Below are 12,489 nucleotides of genomic sequence, written 5' to 3'. Positions count from 1 at the left end.
ACTGACCACGTTTCTCGAAGGAAGTCAGGTCCCCATAAAATATTTTGCATTACAGTTCCCATAATCTCTGACCATACTCTTTGGTGCTTAAATAGATACATTAATTATCAGCACATCCAAACATCAAAGTGCCTATCCCTCAGTGTCAGAGTACTCCATAGAGCAGACACGGGCAAACTAAGGCCCGGGGGCCGGATGCAGCCCCCTGGGTGCTTGCCACAGGCCCTCCTCATTTTCTCTGTCCTCTTGGCACAAGGACATGGTGGCCCACCACATCCTTATGCCAAAAAGACAGGGAGGAAGGCATGCAGCAGCTGAGAGCCCTCTCAGTGACCATGTATCTTGTCCTCCTCTTGGCATAAGGATATTGCGAGCGGCCCCGTCCTTATGTCAGGAGGACAGCTGGAGGAAGGCGTATGACAGCTGAGAGCTCTTGGAGTGTACTCAGCCACCGCCTGTCTTGTCCTCCTCCTGGCATAATGCGAAGAGGACAGCTCAAGGATCAGGGAAGGAGGATTGGAGCAGTCGCCGTGTGACCCGCCTTCCTCTTGGTATAAGGATGGGGAAAGCAGCCTTGTTCTTATGCTGGGAGGACAACCTGATGATAACCCAGGCCCTACCTTGTCTTGCCTTGCCTTTTTCTGGCCCCACCTTCTCCCTCCCTACCACTCATTGGCCCACTCCGCCTGAGGTGTGACCTCCCCCCAATCCCAACCCTGCTGGCAATGAGGCCCCAAGGCAAAAAAGTTTGCCCATGCCTGCCATAGAGGTTACATGTAGCCCTTGAATCCAACTTAAATGAGTACTCTATATACTAATGTATAAGTAGAAGTTTCAGGGAAATAATAGATCCAAAAAACCTGGGTCGTCTTATCCACAAGTCAATGTGAATACTGTAATTTTACTCTTACTTTTTAAAAGGAACCATACCTTTTTTCTGAGTAGAGTGGCAGAAGATAAGAGCTTAGTCCATTCTGGATCCTAAATGCTTCCTTTGAGTCCTGGAGGTCTCATTACTTTGCACTCTGCTTTGTCTTAAGTGGGCCTTGCAACCTTGTTTGTGTATCACTGCTGGATTGTGTGGTCCAAATGAATTTAGTACTTTGTTAAGTAGGCTGGACTCCTGTGTGGGGTTTGATGGTGGGTTTGCCTGGTTGCTAGGCACCCATTGTGACCTCATAGCCCAGGAGGAATCTCAGATAGTCCCAGCTGGCTATTCTGCAGAGCTGGTGTCATTCCAGCCTTGGTTAGCCCCACCATGACTGTCTCCCTAGAATTTGGCCTGGTCAATGCAGCCAACCGATACCTGACTGCTGAGCCCTTCCGCTTCCAGGTGTCAGCCACCGGCAAGCAGCTGAAGCCTCGCCAGGTCTGGGTGCTTCAGTTCCTGAGCCCTCATGGCGCTGGGGCAGCCGGCCCCGGAGAAGGGGCTGGCCAGAAGCTTCACTTGGTCAGTGCCCTGAAACGCTACTTGGCAGCTGACCCAAATGGCAAAGTCACCTGTGACCAGGATAAGCCGGGACCTCAGACCTCCTTCCTTCTCCATCAGTATCCAGATGGCAAGGTGACATTGTGCAAAAAATATTCACAAGCTGTCAACCTCCATTCTCAAACTGGGATTCTGCTTAGATGGGGTGAGGGTGGAGAGGATATGAGACCAATAAGCTATATTAATATGCTCTCCAAGTTATTCTATGCTGTCCCAAAGTGTGGGTATCTAATATCTATTGCACTATGTAGCACGATTTTTGTTCCTGGGTTTATTCTATTAAAAAAAAAACATGGAGAAGATTTAGTAAAATGCAAAAACTTTGTTTGTGCAGGACATCTTGCAACACATTTTGCTATAGTTTTTCAATGAATATCTGAACCAATTCAACATAATTTGTGGCAGCCAGAAAAACAAAGTTTCTGGAGTATAAGAACTACAGTAGTCTCTCGCTTATCCAACCTTTGCTCATCCAACACTCTGTATTATCCAATGCAGTCTACCACCCACCTGGATCCACAGCTCTTTCAATACATTGCGATGTTTTGGTGATAAATTCGTAAATACAGTAATTACTATATAACGTTACCCTGTATTGAACTGATTTTTCTGTAGATTTACTGTAAAACACGATATTTTGGTGCTTAATTTATAAAATGATAATATAATTTGACGTTTAACAGGCTTTTACTTAAACCCAATATTTTTGCTGATCCAACGTTCTGCCAGCCTGTTTATGTTGGATAAGTGAGACTCTACTGTACTTTCAAAGTAAGTGCTGCGCAGTTACACAGTTACACAGTTCCCAGAATGTCCCAATGTAGTCCCAGAAATAAAACTTCCAAATTCTGCACAATCACATGGCCTTATCTGATCTGTTCTGGTACCACCTTCAATGTGAATGAGGATATTCCTCTTCTTTCTCTCTCAAGTGATCAAGTTCCCATTTCTCCCTCCTTCATGACAGGTGTCTTTCCAGAATGAACAGTCCAAGCGCTACCTGGGTGGCGCAGAGGAGAATGTCACTTGCTTTGCCCAGGTTGCCACGGAAACTGAAAAATGGACCTTACACCTGGCAGTGCACCCCAACGTCGCAATGTACAACCCCAACAAAAAGCGTTATGTGCGCTGTGATGAGAAAGCTGGGGTGCTGCGCTGTGATCGCGACATGCCTTGGGGAGCTGAATCTGTCATCACAGTCTACTATGATTTCAGAAGTGGGTAGAAGAAGCATGTTCCCATTTTTATTTATTTTTATTTTGTGTATGTGTGAGAAGCAACTTGAGAAACTGCAAGTCGCTTCTGGTTTGAGAGAATTGGCCATCTGCAGACGTTACCCAGGAGATGCCCAGTTTACCATCCTATGAGGGGCTTCTCTCATGTCCCCGCATGGGAAGCTGGAACTGACAAATGGGAGCTCACTCCACTTCCCAGATTCAAACCTTTGACCTTCAGGTCATCTATTCAGCCAGCACAAGGGTTTAACTCATTGTGTCACCATGGCTCCATGTTCCCTAATGACTTGTCTTCCCTTTCATAAGGTTTCAGCCTTGAGGTTAAAGTCCATTTCAATATCATGCAAAAGAAAGCTTGGAAGAGTTAGCTTTTTGGAATACAGCTTAAAAAATTCAAAAAGTCCAGTGGTTGGGGTGTGTGGTCCAAAAATGTTTCCTGTCTAAGGTCTTAATACTGAACTTAAAGACAACAATCTATCACAAAGAAAACCTGGGTGATGCAAAATGAGGAATTATGTGGTAGCTAGGGAGAAGGAAGTCACACCCTCCCACTCTTTTGATGGTCCTGATTAAATACTTTGTTATTCCACTGCTTTTAAAATGCCCCCCCCCCCCGATTTTCCCTCTTTGTTCTCAGCATACTTCAGTTGCTGCAAACTGTTCAAACTTCAATACAATTTACACTCAGTTAACTCAAGATGGGAGGGGAGGAGAAGGTGGAATCTCATCCCTCTCTTTGGGTCAGGCTAAGACAAACGGCTCCAGTCTCTCCTAGTTTTCCTGTTTTTCCTGATTAATAACTTTTGCCATCTTGACCACATCTCATAGAAATTTTCACCTGTGAAATGTGAAAGGATATGAAAACAGTTTTCCAATATAGACTTCTTGGATTTAAACTGTCCCCCATAATTTGAACTTTGGGATTAAAGGTATATACCCTTTAATCCCCTGGCATTACATTTACATTTAAGAAAAATATTTAGAATTCGCAAAGCCCACAACATTAAACAATAAAGCCCCCAATTCAGTTATAAGCTAATCATGATTAAGATTGTGGGTGTGTCTACACTATAGAATTAATTCATTTTGACATCACTTGAACTCCCATGGCTGAATGCTATGAATCATGGAAGTTGTAATTTTATAAGGTCTTTAACTTTCCCTGCCAAAGAGTGTCTCGCCAAGCCACATGTTAAAGTGGTGTCAAACTACATTACTTTTACAATGCAGATGCACCCTGTGATCCTAAGTGTAAAGGAAACTCCATTTAATATGGCAATGTTCACTTCTGAAAGGTTTGCTTTCTTGACATAGGAAAGCACTGTAAGTCCCACTGAAAGCACTAGGCTTGCATTAATTGTGACTAACTTGAGCTAGATCAGGGTCATCACTTAGTACTCTCAACTATCTCTGATCTGGTGGAAAGGCATGAGTGTAGAGTCAACTTTTTTCTGTGCAGTTAATTGCGCCTTAGATACACTTTGTTCACTCTATGTATTATTTTGCAAAGTCTCCCTGTGCCCCTCATTTATATTGTGGATGATTAGTATCTCACCTCCACACCTACACTCAATTCTTGTACCTGGAGAAAGTGCAGTAATTCCAACCCTCCGTTGCTGCATATAACCGTTCTGTCCAATCTGCCAGGGCACCACTGCATATGCAGAACTTGACTGAATGCTATTTATGTCATGATTAGTGTGCATTGCAATGTCTAATGTCTGCTTGTGGGTCCAGCATCATGGTGCTTGAACTGAGGACATTGCAGTGAGGTGCACACATACCCTTCCTCATTGCATGAGCCATGCAAAGTAATATATCCCTTGCCATGCACATCTACAACTTAGCTGTGAACCGTAAAGATAAGCATTTTTGTGGTAATGTTAAAGTAGAATGACTTATTTATTGAACAAGGCTTGTAAAAAGAACAAGGTTCTCTACCACATCTTCCTTTGCAAAGATAATTAATGATTTTTTTATTCTTCTATTGGATTATGATCTAATGGTGGGAGGTAACAAGTTTTTTTTCTCTCCTGCCCTGCCCTGGATAGTCTGGTTACAAATTCCTTACAAACAGTCTATTAAACTATTGTTGTTGAAAAGCATCCCATGGAAATAAGAAGCAGTAGCTGTAACACAGTTGAAGCACGTTTGAATATGTAGTGCAGAAAATCCTCTTACTTAGTCTTTGAAAATACTGTATATCTGTTCTCCCCAACATCTAATGATCTCAAGGTGGCACACAGGTAAAATCAATACTGACAGGTGAAAATGATATCAAACAAGACCTCTATGGTATTTTAAATAGATTAAATACATATTATACACATCACAATAATAACAATATTTTTTATTTATACTTCACCACCAGCTTCCATATAACATATAAAACAATATAACAACATTAAAACCAATAATGCATTTAAAACCAAACATAAAATTAACAAGAGCAATAGAATCAATAAAATATGGCAATAGTCGTTAATTAAAAGATACATACAATCAATTTAGCCTTCCCTGGCTAAAGATAGTAGTCTGACTGCAATCTTAAATAACATCAAAGGTCTGCAGAAAGAACCAAGTTTTGAACTCTTTCGGAAAGTGCTATAATGTGGGGCTTGCCTAAGTTCAAGCTAAAACAGGTTTAAATGGTTAAAATTGTTTAGAAATCCTGTACATAGCACTTAAAGTAGATCAGTGATGCCCAAATAAATAAGCATGTTTTTACACATGCAAAAAATGAAATAGTTATTAGTGACAATCCACGTACACAATCCATACGTAAAAATTCCAGAGAAATCAAAACAACCCAAGATATTTTGCTCCTTGAGGAAATGACAGAATGGTGTTCCCTCTTCTATGAACCTTATCCCACATTAAATTTCTCCCGTTTTCTGACCATCTTGTCATTCTGGCATAACGGAGTCCATCGGAGTTCTTCCCATGATGCACAGCCACTTCTGGTGGCTGTGCATTGAAACCTGTCTTGCCAACGTGCAAAGACAGTCTCTGGAGTCCATCTGGAGTCCAACAGAAGACAGTATGCAGAAGCAGAGGAAAGTGGCGAAATGTCGCGGGATAGCTGTCCATCCCTGAAGATGGATTTTGCCAGGGTAGGACGCTTTCCCCTGCTTTCCTTCGCTCCCCCCACTTTTCGTCTTGCCTGTGGAATAAGGTTGAAAGTTCAGAATTAACTGAACTAGCAGCTGAATCTTACTTCAAGAATTGGAATGAAACAAAATCTTCCATCACAACAACAACAACAATAATGCTTTATTTATAGCCTGCCCTATATCCCCCAAGTGACTAAGGGTGGCTTACAACAAAATAAAACACAATGGCAAACATTCAATGCCAAGGATAAGATATAACAAACCAAAAACAAGCTTAATAGAAATGCTAAAAGCAACTTACATAAATAAGACATAATAAAATCCACGGGAGCCCCCGGTGGTGCAGTGGGTTAAACCGCTGAGCTGCTGAGTGTGTTGATCGAAAGGTCACAGGTTCAAATCCCCAGCTTCTGCCAACCTAGCAGTTCAAAAACATGCAAATGTGAGTAGAACACTAGGTACTGCTCTGGCGGGAAGGTAACGGCGTTCCATGCAGTCATGCTGGCCACATGATCTTGGAGGCATCTATGGACAACATTGGCTCTTTGGCTTAGAAATGGAGATTAGCACCACCACCCGGAGTCAGACACGACTAGACTTATTTCCAGGAAAACCTTTATTTTTACCTTAATACAATCCACATAGTTAGAACATATTAAATCCTTAAAAACTCTTAAAATTAGACTAAAATCATTGGAGTGAAGATGGTGAACAGCAGATTGGTAAAGGAGAATGGGATAATTTAAAGGGCACAAAGCTGATCACAAGGCAAACATAGTTCTTGTACTCCAACATAAGGAAATATCCTAAAATACTTAGGAAGAAAATATGTGGGGCTCTTACTGCTGCCCTTCCCTGCATCTCTTCCCCGAAGGAGCTTCCTCACTCCATCCTGTTGTGTAAACTGTCCGTGGAAATGCCCATGTCTTTCTTGTTGATCCTGTGTCATGTTAAGTATATGGTGGTGTAGCTTGCTTTGCTGGGATAGCATGCAATTTGGTAATTTATTGAGAGGGGCTTATAAACCATGGTGTAAACAGTGTCTGCTAAAATCCCAAACCCACATTAAGTGCAGTTAGCTGCCCCAAGCAACTACTAAATTAGTCCTCTGTGTTTTTTTAATGTGTGAAGAAGTTAAGCCTGAGTCATTTGCATCTCCTCAATAGGTCGGGAGTCCGTGGCACACAATGCTGACAGAAGGCAAATGTCCCCATATATACCAGGTGAATTCAAATTCTGTTTACCCAGCAAGTCACTATGGATGGCAGAAATCTTGATTTCTTTAACAGCATTCATTAACTGGGGCAGAGCTTGGGAAAGTTACTTTTTTGGACTGCAACTCCCAGAATTCCCCAGCCAGCATGGCCACTGGCTTGGGTAACTATGACAACTTCTCCAATTATAGCAAAGTGTTGAGAACAGATTCAGTTATTTGTGTGTACCTTGATGCATTTTAGCTAGATGCGGGGGCATGTTGCCTAGGAACATACATAAATTCCCCCCAATATAGAAATTAAATAAAAATAAGTTAAACAGGTGTAATGGTAGTACCAAATAAATATAAAAGTAAGAGACAATTAAGAAATGACAAGGACCTGCAGCATGATGTAGAAAGAAAACCCATTGGACTGGGGTGGGAAATACCACTGGAAAGATCATGAATAAGAATCATAGAATCATAGAATCAAAGAGTTGGAAGAGACCTCATGGGCCATCCAGTCCAACCCCCTGCCAAGAAGCAGGAATATTGCATTCAAATCACCCCTGACAAATGGCCATCCAGCCTCTGCTTAAAAGCTTCCAAAGAAGGAGCCTCCACCACACTCCGGGGCAGAGAGTTCCACTGCTGAACGGCTCTCACAGTCAGGAAGTTCTTCCTAATGTTCAGATGGAATCTCCTCTCTTGTAGTTTGAAGCCATTGTTCCGCGTCCTAGTCTCCAAGGAAGCAGAAAACAAGCTTGCTCCCTCCTCCCTGTGGCTTCCTCTCACATATTTATACAGGAGGGCAAATGTGTTGGAAATTGTTTGATGCTGCAGGATCAGATCTTGCAACGATTCTGCAGAGAAAGGAAAACGTCGATTGTGATACTGCTCTGTAGACATTATTTCAAGTGGAGGCTGTTTTCAGTGAATGAAACATCAGTCACTAATAACTTATTTTCTTCTTCTTCTTTTCTGTTCTTCAGTGAAGAAATATGGCTTAAGGAATGGGACTGGCAAAATGTTGGCTGCCAATGGCTCACTGGTATCAGATATTGGCCCAGAAACCTTGTACTCCCTGGAAGTGAATAGTGGCTTGGTTGCCCTGCGGGATGATGAGGGGAAGTACTTGAGTGCACGTGAAGGTGGCATGAAAACTGTAAAGATGGACAAACCAGGACGAGATGAACTCTTCAGTATGGAATCCAGCCCTGCCCAGGTCTCGTTGCGTTCCTTTTCTACCAACAAGTTCATCTGCTGCAGACCAGGTGAGTTGAGGGCAGGCATTATCAATATAGGATGCCACTCATCTGGCCCTGATTTTACTGATGTGGTCTGATGACCAGGGACATTCCATAACCATTTATCCTGCTCAAGATAGGAGGAGTGTTTGTAGCTCAGTTCCTGGAGAGATGGTTTGTTTGGCTGAAACCTAGGAAGGAGACTAGCCTGTGAGGCCAAAGGAAGAATGGAAATACAGAAGGCGGGGCAGCCATGATTAAATATTTGAAAGGATGTCGCATTGAGGAAGTGTTTTCTGTTGCTCTGGGGAATAGGACAGGGAGCAATGGATTCAAATTGCAGGATTAGAAATTCCTAAACATTAGGAAGAACCAAGATCTTCCCACCCTCAATATAGATTACTTTAAGCATGTGGAAGTATCTTGCATGCAAATCCTTTGTTATGCATACTCTGAGCAGCACCATAGTAACACCACTGTATGTGGAGAAACTACCTGCCATTGGACCCCAGAAATCTAGATGTGAATGGGGATGTGAATCCAGGTATACACCTAATATTTAGTGCACTTTTAATCACGTTTCTAAAGGGAATGTCATATATAGACTCAGTGGGGTCTTCTTACAAATATTAGTATCACATACAAGTACTACAGACTTTCTAATTCAAGCCTTACCTCAGCCAGCAATGGTATTTGAAATAGTTTTACATCAGAGTGAGATTGATGTGCTTTACCTTATAAGGTGTGGTCACTGGGTCCTCTGCTTTTTTCATGTTCTGACAGGAGCTGACCTCTATGCCAATGCTATGGCTGTTGGCAACACAGAGATCTTACAGCTGCTATATGATGATGCCACAAAGAAAGTCTGCTTCCGTGGCTACTGTGGCACATACATGTCCTTGGTGAGTCTGGGACCAAGAACCTGTGTCAGGAGGAGATGGCTGAAACGAGAGCTACTTCAGTCTATCTTTTTCTTCTTCCTTCAAGTTTGTCTCTTGCTGGCCTCCCCATATGGCTACGTGGTGGAGAGTGGGGGGAGATGAGAAGCAGCTGTTTGTATCCCTAGCACCGGGTGCATAACAATGACATAATCCTCTGGGATCTCCTGAAGACACCCTAAGATCCCAAAGAATTCCTTCAAAGTCACCATCCTGCTATAGGGGCACAGCCAAATGCTTCTCATCTGCCACCAGTCACCACAGTGTTATGTCCTGAAGGGGAGCATCAGGAGACAGATGATTTTGAGGGAGATGGATATCACTGTATGAGGGAGAGTTGAATTCCTTCCTCTGCAACAGTGGTTCCCAATCCTACCTGAGGGCAACAGGCTGACTTTAAAGTGGCAGAGCCAACTTCCTGAAATGCCCACAGAGGAGTGTGTTACTACCTCTCTCCACATTGTAATGTTCACCATCTCTGAGAACATTACCTTGGCTATTGCATTTCCTCCTAAGCTTATGCATCAATGTACTCTGGTTGTGTCACTCACCCCAAGAGCATTCTTTCTAAGCCTTGAAGCAAGACCTAACAAATATATAAATATGGAAAGTAGAAGGACTGATTACTTTCCAGCTATTTTTTCCCCCTTTCACAGGGTCCCAATGATTGTATCATCAGTAGCAGTAAGCAAGACAAGAATGTCTGGTTTGATCTCCACTATCAAGACCAGAAGGTGATGCTTCGTATAGGGGACAAATATGTCTCCATGCGACCAAATGGACAACTGCTGGCCATTCCCAAAGCTGCAGGTACACATCAATGGAGAGGCTATCTAGCATGAGGAGGGCTTCTGTATTGAAAAGTGAACTTGAGTGGGTTGATGGACACAGACTGCAAGCTTTGAATAGTTGTGTGTCTAAAAGGGGATCCAGAGACTTTTCTCTCTTACTTTACAGTCTTTGTGAAGTGAAGAAGTGAAAGTTTAATTCTTATTTATTTTGATTGTGCTTTTCCTGCATGGCAGGGGGTTGGACTAGATGGCACATGTGGCCTCCTCCAACTCTATTATTCCATGATTCTATTCTAACACCACCTTTCCAGTGTGGGAGAGATACTGCCAAATATTATCTTTTCCATTTCCAGGAAAAACTGAAGATTTCTTGCTGGTACTGGTGAACCGACCACTGCTAGTCCTGCACAGTGATGCCGGCTATGTGGGATTGGGCTCTGATGTGAGACGGTTGGAAGGGAACTGTGTCAGCTATGTTGCCAGCACTCTGTCACTCACTGAGGAAGGCTTCTACAATTTCCAAATTGGTTAGTATGTCCTGCTTGCATTGGGGTTTTTTTTCTGTGTCAAGAGTGACTTGAGAAACTGCAAGTCGCTTCTCGTGTGAGAGAACTGGCTGTCTGCAAGGATATTGCCCAGGGGACACTTGGATGTTTGATGTTTTTACCATCCTTGTGGGAGGCTCCTCTCATGTCCCTGTATGGGGAGCTGGAGCTAACAGAAGGAGCTCAACATGCTCTCCCCGGATTCAAACTATTGACCTGTCAGTCAGCAGCCCTGCCAGCACAAGCGTTTAATTCATTGTGCCACTGGGGGCTCCCCTTGCATTGGTGACCACTGTTAAAGTTTAAAGAAAAGAAGACTCTAGTTCAGTGGTTCCCAGTCTTTGGTCCTCCAGGGAGTTTGGGCTTCAGTTCTCAGAAGCCCCAGTCAGCTTGGCCAACTGTCAGGACTTTTCGGGACTGAAGTACAAAGCACTTGGAGGACCAAGGTTCAGGTGCCACTGCTCCAGTTTATAATTAGATTAGAACCAAAGGCATAATTAATTACAATTCTCTCCATCCCAAATTAAAGGGAGGCTGGAGACTGATGCAGTAAAATTAGTCCCTTAGAAACTACACTGTACTACGGCCTAATAGGTGTGATCTAGCCTCCCTGGTGTAGTTGAATAAAAATTACTGTTAAAATGTAATTATTTACATCCCTACTGTATTTTCTATAAATGTATTCCCCAACCCAAGGTCCTGCAGGTAATGGGGAGTATCAGAATTTCTGACCACTTGCCACACTGGTGAGGGATTTCTGGGATTATAAAGAAAGCTTCCTGACAATGAAGCTGTTCAAAAGTGGAAAATGCTGCCACGGAATGTGGCAGAGTCTCCTTCTCTGGAGGCTTTCAAGCAGTGGTTGGATGGCCATCTGTCAGGAGTGCTTGAATGGGGGTGGACTGGATGGCCCTTAGGGTCTGTTCTAATTTTAGGATTCTGAGACCTGAAAAGGACCAGATTAAAATGAATGCTATAGATCACACTTGGTAGTAATACTTTCTATTAGTAAAGTAAACCATTCTAATTATAAGCAGTCCCTGAATTACAAACAACTCATAGTTAAGAATGGGGTCGAGACAACAGGAAGTGAAAGAAATCAGCCCCTAGGAAGGGAAATTAACTCCTAAAAGAGTTGTCATGGGGGAAAGGTGTTTCTGCAGAAGCTTTATCACCAATCATTATTTCCACAACAAGCCAAAATTTTCAAAATCCAATCACTGGGACAGAAAGTGAGGTAAACAGGGGCACCGACAGCAAAACAAATACCACAGGGGTATTTCCCTTCCCTATGCTATCCAAAGCTTGTGTGTGTGTGTGTGTGTGTCTAGAGTTACACTGAAAAAATGTACCTGTTCTGACTTACAAACAAATTCAACTTCAGAACAAACTTAGAGATCCTATCTTGTTTGTAACTTGGGGACTGCCTGTATATGATTTTCCATCAATCAACTAGAAGTCAGGGAAATTCAAAAGTGTAGCTTGTTATGCTTGCATCTTCTCTGACCTCCTCATTTTCATCCCGCTTGATCTGCAGAAGGCAAGTACTGGGCCTTGGAAAAAGATGGACAGATCGCCATCACCTGTGACCATCCCACAAATTTCACAATCCAGTTTGCATCCTCAACCTGCCTTATAATCAGAGCATCCAACAACAAGTTTTTGGTGGCTGAAAATGGAGGCCGATTGTGGGCTGGAGCGGCAGACCCATCTAATGCAACTCTGTTCCATTACTGAGGGCTTTTGGTCTGCCGTGTTCATTAATAAATGTCTGCAGTGTGGGCTCAGTGAATACCACTTCTTAATACAGATGTCCAGGAACAATGCTTTCCCCAGTTTCTAGGAAACTACTCTTCTTTTGCAAGGATAATATAACCAATTTTTACTTACATATGAAATGGAGAGTATGCATTTGTACTCTTGCAACAAATTGGAT

The 12,489-nt window shown here is 42.9% G+C and overlaps 1 protein-coding gene across 1 annotated transcript; it reads left to right on the top strand.

Moving 5' to 3' along the window:
* The first annotated feature begins 1,258 nt into the window (after nt 1–1,258).
* On the top strand, nt 1,259–12,425 carry LOC132772136 (fascin-like). Its single transcript, XM_060770930.2, has 8 exons — nt 1,259–1,564; nt 2,457–2,706; nt 7,004–7,060; nt 8,025–8,306; nt 9,063–9,181; nt 9,874–10,027; nt 10,362–10,535; nt 12,091–12,425. Exons 1-8 carry the CDS (start codon nt 1,259–1,261, stop codon nt 12,288–12,290), a joined length of 1,542 nt encoding a protein of 513 aa, XP_060626913.2. The 3' UTR covers nt 12,291–12,425.
* The last annotated feature ends 64 nt before the right edge of the window (nt 12,426–12,489 follow it).

Source organism: Anolis sagrei, chromosome 1, assembly GCF_037176765.1.
Source record: "Anolis sagrei isolate rAnoSag1 chromosome 1, rAnoSag1.mat, whole genome shotgun sequence".
Lineage (NCBI taxonomy): Eukaryota > Metazoa > Chordata > Lepidosauria > Squamata > Dactyloidae > Anolis > Anolis sagrei.
This window is presented reverse-complemented; position numbering and strand designations above follow the sequence as displayed.

Excerpts from the sequence above, each read along its gene's own strand:
- LOC132772136 (XM_060770930.2), top strand. The coding sequence starts at position 1,259 with ATGACTGTCTCCCTAGAATTTGGCCTGGTCAATGCAGCCAACCGATAC. Across the intron at positions 2,707-7,003 it reads AGTCTACTATGATTTCAGAA|GTCGGGAGTCCGTGGCACAC; the intron begins GTGGGTAGAAGA and ends TCTCCTCAATAG. Across the intron at positions 10,028-10,361 it reads GGCCATTCCCAAAGCTGCAG|GAAAAACTGAAGATTTCTTG; the intron begins GTACACATCAAT and ends TTCCATTTCCAG.